At 42.8% G+C, this 23,797-nt stretch overlaps 1 protein-coding gene across 6 annotated transcripts in view; it reads right to left on the bottom strand.

Annotated features, from left to right (window-relative positions):
- OSBPL3 (oxysterol binding protein like 3) overlaps window positions 1-23,797 on the bottom strand; it is a 180,291-nt gene that overhangs the window by 40,379 nt on the left and 116,115 nt on the right. For 3 of the 6 annotated variants that reach the window (XM_046020812.1, XM_046020810.1, XM_046020813.1), the window contains exons 6-12: window positions 21,368-21,535; window positions 20,682-20,805; window positions 18,869-18,972; window positions 18,567-18,659; window positions 17,390-17,546; window positions 6,514-6,644; window positions 3,389-3,496 (exon numbers count right to left, since the gene is read on the bottom strand). In XM_046020812.1, coding sequence (XP_045876768.1) covers window positions 3,389-3,496; window positions 6,514-6,644; window positions 17,390-17,546; window positions 18,567-18,659; window positions 18,869-18,972; window positions 20,682-20,805; window positions 21,368-21,535 — 885 coding nt within the window. The remainder of the gene's footprint in view (window positions 1-3,388; window positions 3,497-6,513; window positions 6,645-17,389; window positions 17,547-18,566; window positions 18,660-18,868; window positions 18,973-20,681; window positions 20,806-21,367; window positions 21,536-23,797) is intronic. The other 3 variants (XM_046020815.1, XM_046020814.1, XM_046020816.1) reach the window with 3 other exon arrangements.

Below are 23,797 nucleotides of genomic sequence, written 5' to 3'. Positions count from 1 at the left end.
GTTACTTACATATTAAAGACATTATCACCTAATTCACATTATCTGAGTCTGTCATTTTCACTGAAAATATTTTTCCTTGTGTATTATTTGTCTCCTTATATTTTCACACACACCATTTTTTCCCTAAAAAGTCCCATCAGATCAAGTCAACATTTCTTTTGTAATTTTTCTATTGTTTCCGAGTTTAGGAAGTCCTCCCCGCTCTAGCCATTTGATAAATATTTAAATCAATCTTTCAATTTCGGTTTTTATATTTAACTCTAATTCACTAGCAATTCATTTTAGTGTGCAGCGGAAAGATTTAAACTGCTTTTCAAATTGCTTTTGAGCTACGCCAACCAAGTTGATTGAATAATCCATCTCTTCACCACTGATTTTCGAGCCTCTTCTATCATATATGTTTCTTTTATACGAAATGGTGTTTATGCCTGAGATAGTCATTCGGTCCATTCTCACACCATCCCCAGCGTATCTTCACTCCTGGAACCTCACTCAGTCATATTTTCCGGCCTGGCACGTTCCTCAATATATAGCAGTGGATCCTCCTGAAAAAACAGTTCTGACTCACCAGCTGCGGACTGAAATCCCCACTAGGTCTCTACCTAGCTGTGTGCCCTGGGAGCAGCTACTTAACCTCTCTGGTTTCTTGTCTCTAAGATGAAACTACCGTCACCTACCTCAGAGAACTGTGGTTAGGATTTTGGAGTTAATGCATTCAACTGCATATGGACTTTAGCCATCAGGCAATTAGAAGAAGTTCCCTTCCTCTCTTTCAGACATTGCTTTAAAGTTCTTGTCTAATTAGTCTCTTCAACGGACTGTAGATTTAGTAGAATGTTATCACCCAAAGTCACTTAGCCTTTCATTTGGAATCTAAAATAATGTAAGAACTAATAAGCTGATAATATTAAACATTCACATTCAGAAACACAAAAGAGGAGAACTTAATAGAACGTGGGAGTAATTTCTGATAGAAGAGGGGGCATTTTAGAATCTAGGAGCCAGGTTCAATGCCAAAGACGGGTAATCTGCACAACTCAGAGGTAAGGGATGAAACAGAAACACAGAGAAGAGAGCACCCTGGGCTGACCCCACTGTGGGGACTGTCATTCCCTGACAGAATGCTTAGGGAGTCTGGGAGCCATCTAAGAAAAATAAGTGGGAGGGGCACCTGGGTGGCTCAGTGGGTTAAAGCCTCTGCCTTTGGCTCAGGTCATGATCTCAGGGTCCTGGGATTGAGCCCCGCATTGGGCTCTCTGCTCAGCGGGGACCGTGCTTCCTCCTCTCTTCCTGCCTGCCTCTCCGACTACTTGTAATCTCTGTCTATCAAATAAATAAATAAGATCTTGAAAAAAAAAAAAGTGGGAATGGAATTTTTAGGCTCTGGGGCGGCCACTTCCACTCACTCTCTGGTTTCCTGAAGACAAGAATGGCTTTTCCCTTTCTGGAAAAGTGAGCCTGAGTCACTCAAGTGAAAAGCAGGATAAGACATGGAGAACAGAAAATCCCTGAAAGAGGAAACAGCAAGGAGAACACTCCATCATCAAGACTCCAGAAGGTTGTTTTGGAAAGTGTGAATATGGGGGATACCACTGCTCCCCCTCAAAGACACTTGAGCTTTCAGGTACATTCCTGAGAGTACATTTCAGGTACATCCTGTGAGATCAGTTTAAGAACATGCATCGTAAAGATTCTGGTTTCCTTTCCAAAATGCAAACAGCCCAAGTATGCACACCGAGCATAAATACATAGAGCCATAAATGAGGGGTCAGCTTGCTTAACCTGATAAATACAATTAGGTGGTAGTACCATTTAAAAGGTAAGTACTGCTTCGCAACAGGTATGCAACCCCACGGAACACCATGGTACCTGGCGGCCAACAACACTGAGCGATGGCCGGTCAGAGTGACTGCGCCCTGTTTCAACGACCACGCATGTTCCCTTGTCCAGGCCTAAAATGAAGGTCAGCCCGGTAATGTTCAGGTGCTCAACTTTAAAGATGATTTAGTTTAGTCTGGGCTAAAATGACTGGAAAGATCTCTTTGTGGGGAGTGAGTGAACAGAGGAATGTCATGGTCAACTCCTGATGCGTCTCAGAAGTAACAGCAGCCTGGGAGCCTCTGCGGAGACAGTGTAGGTCCCTCGTCAGAAAACAGAGTCCCCTTGGCGTGTGGCCGAGCCCATGGTCTCCGTGGCTGCGGATGCCCAGGCCTCATCCTTGGTGCTGACAGATTTCAGCCACTAGTCTCCTGGGGTTTCCCATGGAGTGAAGGATTATGTGAGGGCTTTGTTTTCTTTGAGGACAGGAAAAGGAGGAAGAGGGATTAAGCTTCAACATTAGAAACTCCTTTTAAAAATGTACACACGGGCGCCTGGGAGGCTCAGTGGTTTAAGCCGCTGCCTTGGGCTCAGGTCATGATCTCAGGGTCCTGGGATGGAGTCCCACATCGGGCTCTCTGCTTGGCGGGGAGCCTGCTTCCCTCTCACTCTCTCTGACTGCCTCTCTGCCTACTTATGATCTCTCTCTGTCAAATATATAAATAAAATCTTTTAAAAAAATAAATAAATAAATAAATAAAAATGTACACACGCACACACACAAGCCTTGTATATTACCTTAAATCTTTTCATTATAAATGTTCTCAGTCTAATAAGTTTGTTAATGAAAAATATAGCATATCTGAGCAGGCATATAAATATGATAGTTAAAAACAGTTTTAAGCCTTATTATTCCTTTCTACTTATTTTTTGAGTAATCCACTTGTATCTTTTCTGTGGTTTCTAATTTTAAACACATGCAAGGAACCTTTTGTATAAACATCCTGAGTTTTGAGAAAAGCCATTTTAACATATTATTAGTTGACCAAGACATTTCAATTGTAATACAATATTTTTTCCTTCACAGGGTACAGCTGTGCTTTTTTAAAAGAAAAAAAAAATCACAGGAGAAGAATGGAACAGCCACAAAGAGAGGGGAGAGGGGATGTCACAGAGGGGGCAAAGGATACTAGCAGGGACTTGGGATATCACAGGGCAGAGAAAATGGGGCCTCTTTAGAAGTAACAGAAGAAAATACCTCTGGGCATTCCCACTGTAGGAATAACTAGTGAAAAGGTGATTGTTAGGAGGAAATGGGGTAAAGAAATACAAAAGGAAGACAACTTCTGAGGGGGGGAGCAGTTGAACAATGCAGTTAGCACAGGAGTATGTAAGAAAGCCTTGGGGTGGGGGCTCAGACCCTGAAGCAGCTGCGGGGCAGGCACAGATGTGAGCACCACTCCCCACTCCCCACTCCCCAGGGGAAAGAGGGGCTCAGGGACTGTACAGAGGCTGTCGGGTGAGGGGGTGGCGGTCGTGGAAACATTCCCAGGCGAGAAGCCTTACCCACCTCTGCCAGACTGTCACCCGACTTGGCAGCAGCGGGGGAATCGAGGAGCAGAGACTCAGCATGGATTCTGCGTAAGCGTTCTTTAAGGTCTGTGTTTTGTGCTAGGGCCTGGAACATGTTAAAAATAGTGGGACTCTGTTAATAAACGGATGTATCAGAAAAGCACTGCAGGGGGGCCACGGGGACGGAGCCCCTAGCAGGGCACTTCCAGAACTTTCTTCTTGAATGTTATCCAACAGGATACGGTTCTGAACTGCCAAGGAGATCAAAGACACTAAACTTTGGAAGTGATATCCCTTCTCTGGTCTCACTTCCCGGGATGGAAGAAGGGGCTGGCGAGGCTTTGCTTTCCGTGGAGAAGGAAATCACCAACACCTTCAGCTCTTACTAGGGCTAGTGGTTTCACGGCCCTCCCTCCCCAGCGTCCTCCCTATGATCCCATGCTTCTCTTATCCCACACCCTATGATTGGACATCTTTTAATGTTACGTAACTTTCATACCAGTTGAACTGGATCTTAGGTAGTAGGCTGGGAAGTAGGATTTTGTGGAAGAGTAATTTTATTATCTCCCAACATAGGTAATGATTGCTTTATTCATTCTTCATGACTAAGACATTTTATTGAAAATCAACTACGCACTTTCACTTACCTGGATAAAGGCTAAGGACCAGGGCCCTGGGAATGGGGGGAGGGAGGTGGGCACATGTAAACCCTCCCCTGGGCAGGTCAGATTCTCTATCCCGACATCCCAAAGGGGAAGGAACTGGCTTAAAGGTAGAAGAAGATGTTTCCAAATGATCTGTCTTTGGAAAGGGACAAGTGTGCCTGACTGATTCCCCCAGACACTCCCACAGTCAGCTCCCCAGGTGCTTGCACACAGATCTGTCCTGTCTATCTTCTAGGCTCTCGTCCAAGAAGCTCAGAGCCTTTCCCATCCATTAGTGCCCACAGGGCCTACCTGCTGAGATCACAGAAGGATGTGGCATGGTCTGATCTACTGCCTTCATCTCAGACAGGATGTTGGTTTTAATTTTTAATACCCAGGAATGGAATGGGTTATTTGGAAATTCTTGAGGATCATGTAGGAGTCACTGAGTAAATGCTCTTAACACACACATGTACATGTAACAATCTCTATGCAGTACTCACTTGTTTCTGGCCGACATATTGCTGGCATCTTAGCATCCGTGGCCAGAATCTATACCAGTGGCCAGACTTGTAGTATGGCCTGGAAAATGTGTTATTTTAGCAGCTTCTCTTCCCTTTGTAAACCACAGGCAGAAGAGAGAAGAATGCCAAGATTGCACATACAGCACAAACATATGCATTCTGATAGCCCTGAGATGACGCTAAAAATGTTATTTTATAAAATAAGTCTTAAACCTAATCCAGAATTCTAATTCTAATCTAATTCTAATCCAGAATCCAAGCAAAAATGTTATTTTATAAAACAAGTCTTGAATCTAATCCAGAATCTAAGCAAAAAAGAAAGGATCATTTTGTTATATCTTTTGTTATATCTTAAGTTTCCAAAAATCCTGAACATAGGAGAGAGTAAACTCCTTAGAAGGGTAACAACTCTGGCCTAGGATATCATGCCCTCTACCAGACAAGCCGACTAAGAAATGAGGCCAGACCCCCAAGGGAGGAGAGCAGAAGAGAGAAGACCCCTGTCAGGAGGGAGCCCGTCAGAGGTATTTTCTAAAAGTACTAAAAACCAGTAAGACCGGGAATAAGAAGAAATGCTCTGTAGCACTAAAAAATAAACTAAAAAAAAAAAAACAAACAAAAACGAACCCACCTCACTTTTTTCTCAAACCCAAACAGCACCCAGTGTGCAGCTAGCTGTCCACTGCAATCCAAAAAGGGGTATTTCTCTTTGACCTTAGAAAACCCAAAGCTCCTCAGGGTGGACAACATTAAGACTCTCTAGGTCCACATTATTTTTTATTACTTTCAAAGATAACATACTCGGAACGCCAACTGAGTAGATATTCCTTAAGTATTTTTTGATAGCAAATATGTACTATGTAATGTGTTTCCCATTAAGGTCATACCACAATCATTACTTTACTTTTCTCAGTAATATCATGAAAAGATGAACGGATATTTTCTAGTTCTCTCAAAGGCTGAATCAGCTCCTGAAAACAAGATCCTGAAACTCATCTCCCCAAACCAGGCCTAGACAAAAAGTTCTGTATTGCTTCAGCTGGTGACTTCCCGTGTGTGCACACACTCTCTTTGCAGTAGGGATTTGAAAGGACAAGCAAAGACCAGGGGCATAATAAAATAACAAAATAAGATAAAAATAAAAGAAATATATAAATAAGTAAAATGAATAGAAATAACAGAAATGGTATGCTATTTTTAAAATCCTCCAGCTTTCCAATAGATACAAAGTGAGCAATCAGACAACTCCAGCTGTTCAAAGGAGAGTCCTAGGACACTGTGCCTGAATGGAGCCCAACAGGAATCATGGGGAAATCGGAGAGTGACTAACAGAAGGGCTGACTGAAAAACACGTGGGGCTAGACCGTGATTTTTCTGTTGGGATGAGAACACAATGATTACCTGACATTCCTTATGACTCATCTCTTTGTGCCCGTGCAGGAAAAAGAAGCTAAATGTTTATATAACCAAATCATATCAAATCACTTCCAAACAACTTTGAAGGAGTGGTAAACGGGATCAGAGCTGGGCAGCAGAGAATGTAAAATGGCCGCTTGCTCCCCGTCACTTGCAGAGTCAGTCTAAGCTTGAGAAGTCTTCGGTAAGGAACCTCCACCAAACTGCCAGATTTTGTAGTGAGAAGCAGATATCTGGGAGACCCACACAAACACACAACAAACGCTTTACAGAAACAGAAATATCAAGATAAATGGAAAGAAACCAAACTTAAAAGTCTCTAACACTCCATGAAATACGAGCTACCAAGACTGGAGGTAGGCTCGGTGTTGGTGCTCAGAATTAGCAGATCTGATACAAGGTGAAAACAGAATTTGGATAATTTGTTTGTTTTTTTTTCGTGAATTTTCAACACAACCACGGAGTCGGAAAATGTAGAAAAAGATTCATGAGCTTGGCCAGGTGGTCAGGCATTTCTGTGACACAGGCATGCAACTTACGGATGACAGGGCGTGTTTCAGGCCGATGACCTGGGCAGAGGGCGGGGAGGAGACATCCTGTTCCATCAGCTGCTTCATCTTCTCTCTCTCCGCTGACAGGGTATTAAAAGCTGACCTTAAAGTGAAGTAAACTAGAAAGATATAATCATTATAAAAAGGAGGAAAGGAAGAGGCATAATTAAACGCAAGACACAGAGACACATATTTCTTATGAAGGAACTTAGAAAAGTAACAGCCCCAAACTGAACTGAAAAGTACAGCAAAGGGACACTCTAAGTTGACATTAAAGAACACATCTGGAATGTACAACACCCAGAGTGAACCCTAACTGAAACTATGGACTCTAGGTAATAATGCTGCTTTGTTGTAGGTTTACTGATTTTAACAAATGGACCACGCTGGTGGGATGCTAGCAGTGGGGGAGGTTGTGTGTGGGTGGGAGGGGGAGGGTTATAAGGAACTCCGTACTTTCTGCTCCATTTTGCCATGAAGCGAAAACTGCTCTGAAAAATAAAGTCTATTAAAAAAATTTAACCGCGTACATATTTTTCAATTCCAAACCCCCTATCCACTATACAATTCTAGGAACTGATGACCTATCAAGATATTTTGACACTTGAAAAAACACCTCTGGATTCTCAATTATCAGCATTTAATTTTGTTTCTATCCCTAAAGACCGAAACTGTTTGAAAACAAAGCTCATTGGTCGCTGGGGAGTCATGAAACTAGAAACCAAGAAACTATATAGCATCTTAACCAAGTGACCACAATTAATCTCCGGTGGGGCTCAGATGGACTTGTGTGCCTCCGGGTGTTATATTCTGAAGAAGATACACCTTGGTTTGTGTTGCATTACCAGCCAGGGGTAGGCCACTCCAAAAGGAGGAACATCTATGTAAAAACTGGCCTGTATCCTTCAAAAGCATCAGTTTCATCAAAGAAAAAGAAAGACTGAGGAACTGCTCCCAATGGCAAGAAACTGAAGACACATGACAATTAAGGCGGCACATGATCGTGGGCTCGATCCTGGACTGAAGGGGAAAAGTGCTATTGAAGGACATTATTGGAACCACTGACAACATCTAAACGTCGTAAATAGGGGAGATCAAAGTCATGTTTCAATGTTAAATTTCCTGAATTTCACAACTGTACTGTGGCTACATCACAGACTATCCCTATTACTCTCCCTATTCTTAGGAAATAGATACTACAGTATAAAGGCATTTAAAAAAATGAGGTAGGATTCCTACTCTCACACGATTCAGAAAAATAAACATATGTGTGTGCATGCATATAGTGTGTGTGGAAAAAGAGGTAAGGTATATGCGGCAAAATATGGAAAATGATACACTGGGGCAAAAGATCTGTGGGAATTCTTTGTATTATCTTGCAACTATTCTGTCAATTTGAAATTATTTTAGGGTGTTGCCTATACTCTTGTTAGTCTTCCAGCTGCTTTATCCAGAATCCCCAGGCTCTAAACTTGGCATTCAGCTACTCTGTTCACTTTGGTGAGCACTCAGCCTCATGAGAGCTTAGCATTGCTAGACATACAGATGCCAGAACTGAAGTTTTTAGAACCTGCTAACACATACAGAAAAAAAATTCATCAAATTTTGATCACATTTGTATGAGTTATCCCCAAGGAATGGGGAAATGGCATCTAACTTACTGATCATGGATATGACATTTGAACATTATCTTTCCAGTGTTCTTTGTTACATTTTGTTTTCGAAAGGTAGCAAGAAGGAAGAAGCAGAGACAGAGGACACTCCTGAATTCCAGGGGGTTGCATCTTTAGAAGCACTGTCATTCAAGAGTGGTTGATTCAGTATTGCAGAACTAAATAGGCATTATTGACTTGCTTCCCTCATTGCCACAGCCACAAGGACAACTGCACCTCTCCACAAGTTGTTGCTGAACTTGTCTGAGGTTGTGGTTTAGTGATGGATTTAGACCATCTTCGGAAAGTCATCGTACAAATAAGCAATTTGCTTAAACACACACTCATGCAAACAGTTTCCTTAGTTTATTAAGTACAATTCATTTCCTCCCTTCTGTCAACAGAAGACAGGGTAAATAGGTACTAAAGGCAAACAAGTGCTAAAAATTTTCCAAAAATATCTAAGGAACACACTTAGCGCTTTGATTTAAACAATTCCGTCGAGCAAAAGAATGGGCTGCACAACAGAGTGAACCAGAGTGTGGGCTCCAAACCAGCCCTGGATTCTTCCCAGCTCTATCACTCAGGCACTGCAGGACCCTGGGCAAATGTATGCTGTACCTGAACTCCCCTTCCCTCATTTGTAAATGGGGGTCATGAGAGCGTTTACTTTATAAGATGATTATGGGGATTAAAGACGACAGTGTGGGGATAGCACTTAACCCCATGGACAGCCTATAATAAATAATAAGTGTTGCTGCCATAGTAACAGTGATGGTGATAAAAACAACATGCGAGGGTCGAAGTGGTGGGGACTGGAATGCGGGTGTTAGGAGAGTACTTTGTTCTCTCGCCAGAACAACACTTGTCAATAACAGGCGTGCAGGGTACAGGGTCTGATGAATGAGGGACTGACTGGAATCTGTTCAACAGTGGAAGAGCAGCCTCAGCTGGGGGGCAATGAGCCCCGCAATTAACACTTTACGTCCCAGTAGATAGGCATCTCCAACACACACTCCTTAGGATACCCATGCCCTTCTGAGTGGGTCCTGGGAGGGAACACCTTTACACTACCATAGGTTTTTTTTTTTAATATTTTATTTATTTGACAGAGAGAAATCACAACTAGGCAGAGAAGCAGGCAGAGAGAGAGGAGGAAGCAGGCTCCCCGCGGAGCAGAGAGCCCGATGCGGGGCTCGATCCCAGGACGCTGGGATCATGACCTGATCCGAAGGCAGAGGCTTAACCCACTGAGCCACCCAGGCGCCCCTACCATGGGTTTTTTGGTTTTGTTTTTTTTTGGTCTTTTGTATAAGTTTCCTTAATTTGCTATTACAATTGACATTAACCTTCTATGAGTTCTGGTGTCTACCGTAATGATTTGATATCTGTATCCACTGCAAAACGATCACCACAATAAGTCTAGGGAACATCTGTCACTTTACACTGTTACAAAGGAAAAAAAATTTTTTTCACTGTCATGTTTATCGCTTTAGATTAAGTAAAGGTGGCACTCAGCTGGCTACCACTTTACCAGATCCATTCCTCTGGCCTCCAGACAGCCTGCAGTGAAGCAAGGCCTTCAGCCTGATGAAAAGATTCCATTTAAAATTGGCAGAATACACACTCCTTTGTTCAAAATGGAGAGCTGGGGCGCCTGGGTGGCTCAGTCGGTTAAGCGTCTGCCTTTGGCTCAGGTCATGACCCCAGCATTCTGGGACCGAGCCCCATATTGGGGTCTTTGCTTGGTGGGAAGCCTGTTTCTCCCTCTCCCGCTCCCCCTGCTTGTGCTCCCTCTTTTGCTGTGTCTCTGTCAAATAAATAAATAAAATCTTTAAAAAAAATGGAGAACTGATAAGACTGTGGTGGGCATAAAATAAACAGAAACTCATATAGTCACTATATCTAATTTTCACGTGTAAAGTGCTTCCTAAACCACCTGACAAAGGATTGCTATACACTGAATTTCTTAAACGACTGGTGAGGCCATTCAGAGGACAAGAAGATAGTCATTTGCAGGGGCCTGATGGTCCAGCACACGCAGAGCCATTGTGGGGGCTGCTTGCAGGAGACTGTATTTATATTAACCGTTAAAGACACAGGATCCCAGAGGTGAGGAATATTCTCTGTGACAGAATGCTTTCTTACTAATGTCTAACATGATGCTAGAGAAAAATAAAGAAAAAACTTACAAAAACAGAGCGATCCAAATGAATGCATTGCATCTATGGATAGTTGACAACAAATTGAAACCACGTAGAAAGGCTTCAATGGGGGTGCCTGGGCAGCTCAGTCAGTTAAGTCACTCAATCATGCCTCCGGGTCATGATTCCAGGGTCCTGGGATTGAGTCCCACATCAGCCTCCTTGCTCAGCGGGAATCTGCTTTTCCCTCTCCTTTTGCCCTTTCTGCTCACCTGCTCGCTCGCTCGCTCACTCTCAAATAAATAAGTAAATAATCATAAAAAGAAAGAAAGAGGGGCACCTGGGTGGCTCAGTGGTTTAGGCCTCTGCCTTCGGCTCAGGTCATGATCTCAGGGTCCTGGGATCGAGCCCCACATCGGGCTCTCTGCTCAGTGGGGAGCCTGTTTCTCCCTCTCTCTCTGCCTGCCTCTCTGCCTACTTGTGACCTCTCTCTGTCAAATAAAATAAATAAAAAATATTAAAAAAAAAAAAAAAAAAAGAAAGAAAGAAAGACAGTCTTCAATGCTCAGAGCTACAAAGAACCCCAAAGATCACTAAGGCCACCCACCATATGGAATGACCTACTCTTCTCTGCCTCCAAACCTCGTTGCCTGTGGTTTTGGATCATGTTTTTCAGACCATTTGCTGTCTCCTAAAGCAGTCCGCTCTGCCGCTAGGCTCTGTGGCAGGGAAGGAAGTCCTGTTCATTCCCAAGCCAAAATGTCCCTCAGTGTCTCCTCATCAGCAAACAGCACTACCTATTCGTTCATGCGGTGTTCAAATTTCGAAAGGCAATCATGGCATCTCTGTGTACTCATCTTTCCCAGACTGTCCTTAGCCATTTCTCAGATCCTCTCACTGTACTAGAGAGTGGGACATAGGTTGATTTCTGACAAAATGGAAACGTCTTACACCTCATACAACTGACTCCTGAACCACTACCTTCCCGGTTTCCACAGGTTTCCATGATATTCTTCTGTTGAGTTAGATGGCGAGAGTGTAGTTAGCATGTTTGGTACTGAAGGACACCTGTACTTACACTACCTGAGCTCTACTGTTGAAGGTGCTCCTTCTCTAGCAGTTTCTGGGAATCAAAAAGAATGAAGTCTGGGGGAAGACAGTAATGCCATGGACACCACATCCACGGAGGCAGTGTGGCAGAAGGGAAAGACATTTTGTAATAAGGCAAACGCAAACCAAAATTCTACTTCTACCACTTGGTTGCCATTTAGATTTTGGATGAATCCTCAGTTTCCACATCCATATGTGGGGATAGTGCCCGTTATCTCATGAGTGCTTTAAGGAAATGGTTGAGAAAACATATTATCATATAGTGCCCAACCCACAGTAGGACTCATTACTTTTCTTTCTCTCTCCCTTTTTTAAGATTTTATTTATTTGCCAGAGAGAGAGAGAAAGAGAGAGAGCACAAGCAGGGGGAGCAGCAGGCAGAGGGAGAATCAGGCTCCCCGCTGAGCAAGGATTCCGACACGAGACTCAATCCCAGGACCCCAGGATCATAACCTGAGCCGAAGCAGATGCTTAACTGACTGAGCCACCCAGACATCAGTTTCTTTTTAATGAAAAGCACTTTTTGCTGAATTTTCTTCGAAATGATAACATACCTAAAATATCTGGGGTGGCTTTACCTTCTGTAATCTGCTTCCTCTCATTTTCAAACCTCACAAGATATCCATGGTTTTAAAATACTTTCTGATATTCTACCCAAATGGTTCTTTCATGTAGATACATTAGGTAATTTGATTAAATGGTCCTACTTATTTCTGGATAATTTACTTAAACACAAGTGCTCAGCATATTTTTATGCTGAATTCTAAATTATGCTTGATAAATGATCTGGCTTTTTTCAAATTCTATGTTGCTTCTAGCTTTTAATCTATGAAAATGATATCACTGTGATATGCTTGGCTTTTTATCCAATGCTTCCAGAAACTCAAAACAGTTCAGAAAATGATCCTCCAACAATTAAAACTCAACACAGGAAAAGAATCAAAAACAAAAGAATACTAAATAATGGAATACAGTTTAATTCTGTTCTACTTTTAACCTTTTCATTTATAAATCGGGATTTCCCTGTCTGAAAATGCCTTCAGGAAAGTTATCAGTAAGACTTTTTTCTTTCTAAAGCCAAACATAAACGCCCCTTTCCCAGAGGACCCTGGTCCTATCCTAGTCCTTGCTTTCCTATCCTAGAACTGCTCACCATATTCAGTCATTTCTATTTCAGCTAAGAATAGAACACTATCTCATAAAACCTTCTTTTAACAATAAGCAACAGCATGAATTCTTTCTATACAGAACAAAACAACCAATCACAGAAAATAGTTACAGTATTTGAGACCCAAAAGTCAGGAGAACTACTTTAGGACATTTTTTGTTTTTTAACAGAGGATTTTTTAAAAAGGATTTTATGTATTTATTTGACAGAGAGAGAGAGAGATGACAGAAAGAGAGCATTAGACAGGGGAGGTCAGAGGGAGAAGATGACTCCTTGCTGAGCAGGGATCCCGAAGCGGGACTCCATCCTGGGACTCCAGGATCATGACCTGAGCTGAAGGCAGTTGCTTAACCAACTGAGCCACCCAGACACCCCATATTTTAGGACATCTAACAAATGAGGCAACTGAGGCCCAGAGAAGATAACTGGTGAGCTCAAAATTCCACAGCTAGTCATAACGGAGTGGCCTAGAATGAAAGTCTGCCTTTTGATTCAGATGGTATAGAAGGTTAGCTCCATAAAGGTTTATTATTTACTGTGTTCCCTGCATTATGTTTCTTAAGAACTTTAGTTCCTTGATGTCAACAGCTACTGGGGAAGCGAGGTAAAGTTTTCCAAATACATTGAAAATCACTGACTTAAACAAAGCTAACAGACTTCTCTGCTGCCGGACTTCTCAGGGCCTTTAATATTTACTATTCTTGGGCAAATTCAAAGGGGACCATAGTCAGCAGGGTTTTCCAAACATTTTTAACCATGCAATTCTTTTGTTTTTAAAAGCATTTTATGGACAAAGTGTTCTGTGAAATATATCTGGAGAAATGTAACAATATATGCAATGTAAATTCCTTAATGACTTTTAAGTTTTAGCACATTTTGTTCTCTGCTTACTTAGATGTGTGTCAACATATGCTCAAAGCCAGACACATGAACCAATGAGATATGCCATAAAAATCAAATTCCATTTATAATATATAAGGACTTTTTCACCTATGATGGGTATATATTGGTTGTCTAACCTTTGATCTAATCTTCTAACAAACAGAGAATGCAGATGCATTTAACAAATTAAAGAAAAAGTAGGTAACACAGACTATGTTACAACATCAGTGGAATTCCTACATTTAGTTCACCTTCCCTGGAATCACAGTGGATAGATTAGTCATACAGTCAAGAAAGTACCACAAAACCCGTCCTTGACCAGGTCAGGCCCAGGCAGGAAGAAAGGAAAGGTCAAGATGCTTTGAGTCTGAATATATGGAAGTGAGCAAACACGCAAGCATGTGGGACTGAGGACAAACGTGAGCAGTGTCTCCATCCCATGAGGCCTCGGAGTCACAGCCTATGTGAAAAGGACTCCCTGAGACCCTTCAGTCTGTGCGAGTGTACTTGAAAACCACAGCAGGGAAACACAGCCTGTTGGGCTCCTGGTGCAATTCGAGTCTGCAAGCCACGGGGCAAAGACTGTTGTTGAGTGAGCACACCTGGACCTTTCTGGAGCGCAGATCTCCACCTCGTCTAGGCGTGTGGCAGCTCTGCAGCCAGCTGTTTTTTGACAAAGCCTGAAAGGCAGAGCAGCTGACTGCAGCCCATTATAGATGGTCCAGGAGGCTGAGCGCTCTGCAGGGGTAAGGCATTGGGGGCCGGACTCCACATGGCAACCTCTCTCTCTGCTGAGGGAGCAGCTTCTTCCATGGTAAAATGTAGGATATCCCTGCTACGGGATCATTACCCTCTCATTTGTAAAAAGACAGTTCAGGGGGGTTTTAATTTAAAGATCCACTTATTTGGGGTGCCTGGGTGGCTCAGTATGTTAAGCCTCTGCCTTAGGCTCAGGTCATGGTCTCAGGGTCCTGGGATCGAGCCCCACATCGGGCTCTCTGCTCAGCAGGGAGCCTGCTTCCCCCTCTCTGCCTGCTTCTCTGCCTACGTGTGATCTCTCTCTCTGTTAAATAAATGAATAAAATCTTAAAAAAAAAAAAAAGATCCACTTATTTATTTGAGCAAAAGACAGCATGAGTGGGAGGGGGAGAGGGAGAGAGAATCTCCCGCAGACTCCACGCAGAGTGCAAGCCCAATGCAGCCTCACCACCTGAGCCAAAACCAAGAGTCCAGACGCTTAACCGACAGCACCACCCAAGTGCCCTGACAGCTGGTGTTATTGACAAGTCATGCTCTATTTCAGGGATTTCCTCCCATAAAGCCTAAAAGGCAACACACGATTACAGCAACTAGGACACGAGTTTGGTTGAGGTGGGGATTTGTAAAGAACATGAAATGGTTTCTGGTATGATTGTGGGGTAAAGGAAGAGAGACCTGAAAGGTTCAACAGTGTCATAGCAGAAAAACACGGGGCCAGGAGAATAAAGCAGCAGAGCCTGTATCTTCCTTCCTCTCACTTCAAGCACTGCCCTCCCATTTAAAAAAAAATTTTTTTTTTTAAGGCAGGGAGGGGCAGAGGGAGAAGGAAAGTTTTAAGCAGGCTCCATGCCCAACTCGGAGCCTGATGCAGGGGCTCCATCTCATGACCCTGAAATCATGACCTGAGCCAAAGTCAAGAGTCAGACGTTTATCTGAGCGAGCCATCCAGGCACCCCACTTCCTTCCCATTTAAAACTTTTAAACCCATCTTTAAAAAATGATAAATATATCACATTTTTTAAAAAGATAAGCAGTAAGAAGATAATAAGCCCTTGCAAGACCAGCCTCCATCACTAAAAGGCCGGTGTAGAGCTTCCCCGTCTTTTAGTACACCTATATGTGCCAGATTTATATAGGTCATTTTTTCCGAATGGACAGGATCCTACCTATACATTGTTTTAAGACCTGTATTTTTACTCAATGATGTGTCGTGAACATGTTTCTGTGTCTATAAAAGTAGTCCTGTGTGGGTGCCTGGGTGGCTCAGTACGTTAAGCTGCTGCCTTCGGCTCAGGTCATGATCTCAGAGTCCTGGGATCAAGTCCCGTATCGGGCTCTCTGTTCGGCAGGAGCCTGCTTCCGTCTCTCTCTCTCTGTCTGCCTCTCTGCCTACTTGGGATCTCTCTCTGTCAAATAAATAAATAAAATCTTTAAAAATAAAATAAAAGTAGTCCTGTGTAAGGGCAGTGAGACACCAGACGCTGGACCAGGAGGGCTGGATTCAAGTGTCAGTGGGTCACTTCCTACCACTTTCTTACTCAGGAAGCTCTTCAGCTTCTTCGAGCCACAGCTTTCTTATCTGTGCAACGAAGATTTCAATACTATCTGCTCCACACGCTGCTGCTGGAGTGAAATGAAACAGTGCATGTAAAGTACTTAGTGAATACCCAACCTCAGAGCTATGTGCTCCATATGTTTATTCCTGTGCTGTTGACTCTTCTATCACACAATTATATTTGCATTAAAAAATCCAATTTCCCTATTGTTGGGCATTTAGGTTATTTCCATTAAAAAAAAAACAACTTTCTATTCTGAAATCATTATAGATTCACAGGAAGTTGCAAAAACAGTACAGAGAGATCCTGGGTACCCTATAGCCCATTTCTGACTGTGGTGACATCTTTACAGAACTACAGTATCCACACCTGGAAACTGACCTTGGCCGCATCTATAGCTCACCCGCAGATGTCACCAGTTTTATGGGCTCTCATTGTGTATGTGTGTAAATACACATCAACACAATGTTATCACATGTGTAGATTCATGGAACCACCACCACAATCAGGATACAGAACCTTCCATTACCATCAAGATCCCTCTTGCCACCTCTTCATGATCACAGCCACATTTTCTCTCTTTCCCTGAGCCCTGGCAACCACTAATCTCTATTCCTATCATCTTATCACTTCAAAAGTGTTAGTACATGGAAACATACACTACACAACCTTTAGAAACCGGCTATTTTCCCTCATCATAATGTCCTTGAGATCCCCCCAGGCAGCCATGCATACACATCATTATTTGGTCCTTTCGCTGTTGAGCTGTATCCATTGTACGGACGTCCTATAGTTTACATAACCGTGCACCTGTTGAAGGACATTTGGGTTGTTCCGATCTTCGGCTTATACAAATAAATACAAACAAAGCTGCTCTGACCATGTATGTGTAAGTTTTTGTATGGACTTCAGTTTACATTTCTCTGGGATAAATGGCCAGGAATGTGAATGTTGAGTTATATGGTAAGTGATGTTTAGTTTTATATAAAGCTGCCAAACCACTGTCCAGAGTGGCTGTACCATCCTGCATTGCCACCAGCAACAGGTGAGAGACCCAGTTTCTCCATGTCCTCACTGGCATTTGCATCTTTTTGGAGCTAAAATAGGGGTATGGTAATATCTCATCCTGGCTTTAACTTACAGTTTCCTAATGGCTAATGATGTTGAACATCTATGTCTAATTTTTGATATGATAAACAATGCTACAAGAGATCTCTTTATTTGGATAAATTCTAAAGTAATTTCTATGAATGAATTCTTCAAAGTGGAATTGCTGGATAGGCAGATTTTTTTTTTAACTCGAAACATAATGTCATATCACTCTCCAGAAAAGCACTAATTCATACCGCCACCAGCAGCATGTGAATTAAAGAATACCTAACGCTCTCACTCTCTCCCCTAAGGGCTTAAAAAAGAAACTTCCTGTCAGTACACTCCCTAGTACAGGGAAATAAAATAAAAAATTAGATTGCCCCAAATCCTAATAGAGCAGAAGATGAACCAACTAAGATCCCCTCTCCAAGGACATCCCATACCCAGACAAGCCTCTGACATTTTCATCAAACACATCAGGAAGAAAGAAAACTCATTTACCTTTATGGGCAATATGACACAGGTCTTCTTGCATTTTAGAAAACTCTGACGAGGTTTCGGAGCCATCAGAGTAATTTTTCTCTTCTCCAAAATCTAATGTTGACAAATTAGGATTGGAGGAATGCAGTCTTACTGGGCCAGAGAAAAGTTTGGGGACCTGAAGTGACACCAAAGGGAGACATTCCTTCTCAGATGCAAGAGGCTTAGAATATTTACTTGGTACTAAGATTAGAATTTTGTAGAAGAATATTTTATAGGTAAATCTTTCTACCGAGTGATAATGTAAAAGAAAATAAATGAAAACCCAGGAAAGCACTTTCTCCAGCAACTTTCTCTGGCTTTTTGCAAAATAAAAATGGGTGAGAAATCACATATTCTTTTGCAAATGATCGAAGCATTAAAGCTCTAGGTTGGAAATGACAGCTATAGCTGCCACACTCTTTCTCATTTCCTTCCTCCTGGCAATAGCCATTCAGTACCTAGGTTGTGAACAGTGGCTAGGTTTTAGAATGTTTCCTTAATTTGCATCTGGTGCTTCCAAAAAGCTAACTTCTCACATGTTTGTACACAAATCACTCTTCACTTTGAAAGTACTTACGTTCAACCCATAAAGTGCTTTGAACCAAAGAACATACAAGAGTATAGCCGATGACTTATTCATTAAGTCTCTGATTTATGTGACCTTAACAATGTCCCCATTTAATATGCAATGACCGAGATGCAAATCTTAGCCTCTGGCTTAGCTGTGCACTCAGGAAATTGGCAGCTAGTGTAACAGTGAAACTCTGATGGGGGTCTGGGAGGTTGGACACAGAGGCAAAAGAGAGTCTGCACAATGTCCCGTTTCCAGAGACTCCAGTGGGCTCAGAGGGATGATGAATCCCCTGACTGGCCACAGAAGAGGTGGGTCAGAGCACACACGCAAGCAGGGAAGAGGGCAGGTGGGTTTGGAATTAAAGAAGGTGAAACCAAAGTCCAAGAAATGGCCTAACTCCTTTCATCCTCATGCCGTTTCCTCTTACCCAATTCCATTACATGCTTATTGTAGCAACCAGAAAATCAAAGTGATTGAATTTCTCTCTGCACAGGCTATTAGCGAGCACAACTGCAGAAAATCCTATCGGAGTCCCCGCAGCCCCCAGCATGCGGCCCGGAGAGCAGGGGAAGCAACGGTTACCTGCAGTGTTCCTGTAGTATCTTTGCCCATAGCTCTGGACCGCCACCTCCTGTGAGATCTTTTTTCCTTTTTGGGACTTTCAAAAGCTGTACCCTTTGTTTCAAAACAGGAGAGAGAGCACAGAAAGTAAGGCCTCCCAGACCAAAGAGGGAAAACTGTACAGCAAAGTGACCACCTCCATCCCCTGGAATGTGGCAGAAGCAACCAAGACCGGACAACGTCCCACTGTTAGCGCAAGGCTGAGGAGAAGAGAGGGAAGCAGAAAAACACCGTAGTGCAAACAGCAGAGGGATCTGGCTGACCTGGATGGCGTTGATGGCAGGCGCCGAATACGTCCGGTGCAGGACGTCCATACTCTGCAGGAGCTGGCTCATTTCCACCAGGTAGGCATGACAATGGGCCAGGTCTGTGGGACAAAAGCAAAAGGAAGATTCATAAGCCCTCATCCTGGCACCCAGGTTGCCCTGTGCTCAATCCAACTACTTCTTAAATTTCTCTCTACTACTTGACTTATATCTGTATGGAGACAGAAGAGGCAGTGCACTGCCATGGTGAAGGGCATGGATTTAGAGAACAAGATGGCCTTGGATTGAACACGTCCTGAACTCTGAATCTTGGATGAATTACATCACATCTGTGCCTCAGTGTCCTCATCTGGGAAAGGGAGAGAATTATACACCTGCCTTCATAGGATATTTGTGAGCTGACATAGGTCAGCATGCTTTTGGAGTGCTGGTACCCTGTGAGCAGTAAGTAAATCAGCTCCCATCATTAGCATCATTATTTCTACTATTGCAATAACAGGGTGTCATTCTCTGCTCCTGAGGACTCCAGACAACTAAATGAATGAAACAAAGATGAAGGCTGTACTGGTCTCCAAGGATACCTGTCGATCAGGGACCTACGTGAGATTGTGGTGATTGTCTGCACATTGACCTGAGAGGACCTAAGAGTTCTCACGCCAGTTCCTTGGTCCCTAACTCAAAAGACAGTCCTTAATTTGCTGTTTGCTGTATGATGGTGGTTGTTTCCACTGAGAAATCAAGATCCAATGGCTCTCAAACTTTGGCCTCATCAGAATCAACTGGAAAACGGATTAAACCACAGATCCTTGAGATCCACCCACAGTTTCTGATTCAGTCTGAGAATTCATGTTTCAAATAAGTTTGCAGGCCAGGCCCAGGCTGCTGGTCTAGAGATGGCACTTCAAGGACTACCTGTGCCAAAAATGTTACTCAGTGAAGCTCCTGCGTGACGTTTACTGGGAGGGCAAATCTTATAGGGCCCCACGTGTGATAGTATCTGCATTCAACGGAGAAAATGCACTTTTCAAGACCTGGCATCTTTCTCTTATCATGGTTCTCAATCATGGCTCTGCTTTAAAATCCACTGGGGAAATTCTTTAAATTCCGTATGTCCGACTCCCATATGGAGATAATTAAATCAGAACACCCCCAATCCCACTAGTGATTGTTTTGTTTCAGTTCCCTGTGTGGTTCTTAGCTAATTAGGGTTGAGAACACTGAGCTTCCTTATGGAAGAGTTCTCAATCCTGACTCCTTATCAGAGTCATTTGGGAACCTGTAGAAAATCAGTGATGCCAGGGCCCAAGTGCAGACCAATTTAAAGAGATTCTTCTGGAGAGTGGATATTCTTGCCTTTCAAGTGCTCTTCTGGTGATTGTGTGGGCAACTAGGGGAGAGAACTCCTATTCGTGGGGATCTCCATCTGGTTCGCCCACTCACTGTGAGCCATGACTCCCAATCGTGGATGTACACAGGAGTCAGTTTTGGTACTTAAAAACAATAACAACGACAACAATCAAAGAGCTGCCCAGAGCCCACCCATGGAGAGAGCGATTTAGTAGGTCCTCATGGAAACCAGACGTGGGTACTTAAAGAATATGAAAGGAAATCTGTCTGCACGCACAGCCAGGTGAAGATGGGAAGCTCTGCAGGGAGAGTGTCTTTTGGTCATCACCTGTGCAAACTCAGTAAGCGAGCTCTGAGAGGAAATGTAGACTAGTGATAGGAAAATTCACCCGAGGTGTAAATACTCAATGAGTGCCATCTGAGAGCCATGACAGAAAGAAGCAGAGGTTTCAAGTCACTTTACCTTTGGAGCATTTTTCCATGTCCTCTGAAGACTGTAACCATAATGGAACTCGTGTCTCACCAGCACAAGAAAATGATAAATTGCTTCCGGTTTGAATCGAGTTCTGCTTTGATATACTGCTACGCTGTTCCACAGATGACAAAAGCACATTATAAATGAAAACAGAGCCCCGTGGGGACACGTTAGGATAAAGGACAACAGAGTGAGCTGGTCGCTAACAGAAGCCATTGGCTTATAATGGGAAAGAAACTTCTAAGAAAGCACCCCACTAGAGACCCCCAAGCTCTGGCTATCGCCTCAGCCTGGCATACCATGCTCTCATGCCTGGGGCTGCAGTCCTGAATTTCTTCTTCGGTCAAATGATAATCATACCAAAATCATGATATAAATGTTGAGAAATTTCATAATCCTATATGGCTATTAACATGCATACTTCATTTTACAAGCAGAGAAGAAAACCTAAGTCAGAATGGTCAAGGGAGAGCTGGAGACACAATTAAATTCCTCTGTGTGTTTTTTCAGTTACTGTCCCAGTGACAACAGATGCTCCTCTGGCCCTAGTTCTGAGCAGCTGGGCAAAGAGATTCTTTCCCACGAGCCCTTCCTCTTCAGACAGAGCCCCCAGTGGGGACTCCCTTGCACAAAGCCACCACCTTCTTCTAGACTCATTATTGGCAAACTCTTACCTTCCTACTTGATATGGAGTCCAAGACCCCAGACGCTGAGTCTGTGACAGTGGATCCTGGGAAATAGTGATTAACCTCATGTGGAAACATGGCAATTTCATTCTGACGATACATTCTGTGGTGGCGCAGTTTGGATACCCACTCATCAAAGATTTCTTCTGACTTGACCTAAATTGATTAAAAAGAAGGAAACAAGAGTGTCACTCACGGAAAGGAACAATTTCTTCATTAAACTGAGACGCCCTCTCTTTACATGTTGGCCTCTGTAGAAATGTAGAAATATGAGTTTATTGATTTAGTTTAAATTTATGTGCTCTATAGCAATATGTTTGAGGAGGAAATGGAGAATAAAAATGGTCTTCATAAGCTTCACTTAGGTTCTCAATGAAAGGGCCCAGTTATCATGCTATTATTAAGAAAGCAAAACGCTACTACTTATATTAAACAACAAATAAACTAGAATTCATGTTGATCTGTCTCAAAATATCCCCAAATTCACTTGCCCCCACTTCCATTCTTACTGAAAATACTACCGCCATGTTTCTTTTTAAACTCTTTTATAATTCAGACTTTTCAGATCAATCTTCTCTGAACTGGAACAAATTCATAAATTCTTCCCAAAATATTTAACCTTGTTAATCTTCTCTGACAAAGAACACATTGGTGAGGAATGTGAAGGTTTTTTAAAAACACATTTCCCCTGTACTTGGAAATAGGAAAAAAAAATGTGAAAAACTATTATTGGAGATTTCCAAGATTTTTCAAACACACCTACACAAACAGTTAGCTACGCTCTCCATAAATGAGTATCTGTGTCTTCTTTGCAGGAAGAATAATGTTTATAACTAGGAACTTTTATTATAAAGTAATTCGAATGTTCATAAAAGTACTAGAAAGAATGTAACAAGCACCTATGCACTAGATCTTTCTTCACAGTCCATGTTTTGTGTGCATGAGAGTGTACTAATATTTTCAAAGTGGAAAATGATAGATACCTATATATTGGAACAGAGTTTCATGAAGTGCCAACTTAAAATCACCCAACAGGATGCACGGTAGGTTATCTTCCAAGAAGCAAACTCCAGGTCAATCTGTTCAAATCTTTCTTACCATCACTGTTGAGAGCAAAGATGTCTGTGGCCATCACTCACTCATTTAGGAAACGTTAGGTCAGCTCTTAGGTATGTTGTGTTGGTTAGAAGGACATGCAGGACCTAACCCCCCCCCCCCCCCCCCCGGTGCTACTGAATATATCATTTACAGGAAAAAGCAACATCAACTGACAGACATCTATTTATTCGCCCTAAATTATGTCCTCGAAATGTATTTCACTTCCCAGACACGCTTATGGCAGAAACTTCACAGAAATCTGACACCACCCTTTGCGCTGATCTGCTCTCAGAGGCCCTTAAAAATTGGCGCCCAGAACATTTGTCTTCACTCATTTTTTTGTATTGGTTAAGTGAGGTAGAAGAATCAAAGCACTTTATTAAATAGCTGTCCGGCATTCTGTTCCAACCCCACCAGCAGATTAAGGACCGTGGGCAGACAGCCACTTAACCCTTCAGCTGCCCAGATTATTCATCTAGAAAATAAGAGAATGGGATTGAGTGGCTGCCACTTAAAAGCTGCCTGACTCTGAGGCCACTAATGAGGACCCTCAGACAATAGCTCGCACCTACATGAACACTCACAGCTCACTTTCAATCAAATGAACAAGAAACACGACCAGAACTTAGAGTAAATCAACACAGAGAAATACTAAACTGTTTGTCACGATACTAGCACACAATGTTATTTTAAGCACTCAGGTTCTTCCAAACCTAGGAATGAATAATTACTTTTATTCTATTATGTGAAATAGTGGATGAACCTGACCATGTCAAGACAGAAGTAAGTAGGGGTCATTGAAAGTTCGTGGAGACACAAGTGACACTCTTCTAGAGGAGGCGAATCAACCTTTGAGACGGGGTGGGAGGGTGGGCTGTTTTATCTTTTCTTTCTTTTTTTTTTTTTTAATTACCAACCAAGGGACATTTGGCAATGCGAGATGTTTTTTGGACTGTTATAACTTAAAGGGGCTTGTTACCAACATCTAGTGGGGAGGGGCCAGGGATACCCCTCAACACCCTCTACTGCACAGGACAGACCCCACGGTCAAGAATTCTCCGGCCCACTACATCAGTAGCGCCGAGGGTGAGACTCCCTGCTTTGCTCAGGCCTTAGGCTAGGCAGCAGCATGACTGACCACATGTATGTATTAGGCATATACTTGTGTAAGCACCACACAGGTCCTATGAGGAGAGCAGGGGCATCCTAAGACATGGAGCTCACCATCTCATGCTCATTTTCCCAACCCCCAACCCCCACGCTCATTATTCCAAGTAATTTGCTCGAGGTAAGAAAAGAGTTTTTAAAATCTTCTCAATT

Source organism: Meles meles, chromosome 10 (genome assembly GCF_922984935.1).
Source record: "Meles meles chromosome 10, mMelMel3.1 paternal haplotype, whole genome shotgun sequence".
NCBI classification, from domain to species: Eukaryota; Metazoa; Chordata; class Mammalia; order Carnivora; family Mustelidae; genus Meles; species Meles meles.
The sequence above is the reverse complement of the archived record's forward strand: the minus strand, read 5'-3'. Positions and strand labels throughout refer to the sequence as shown.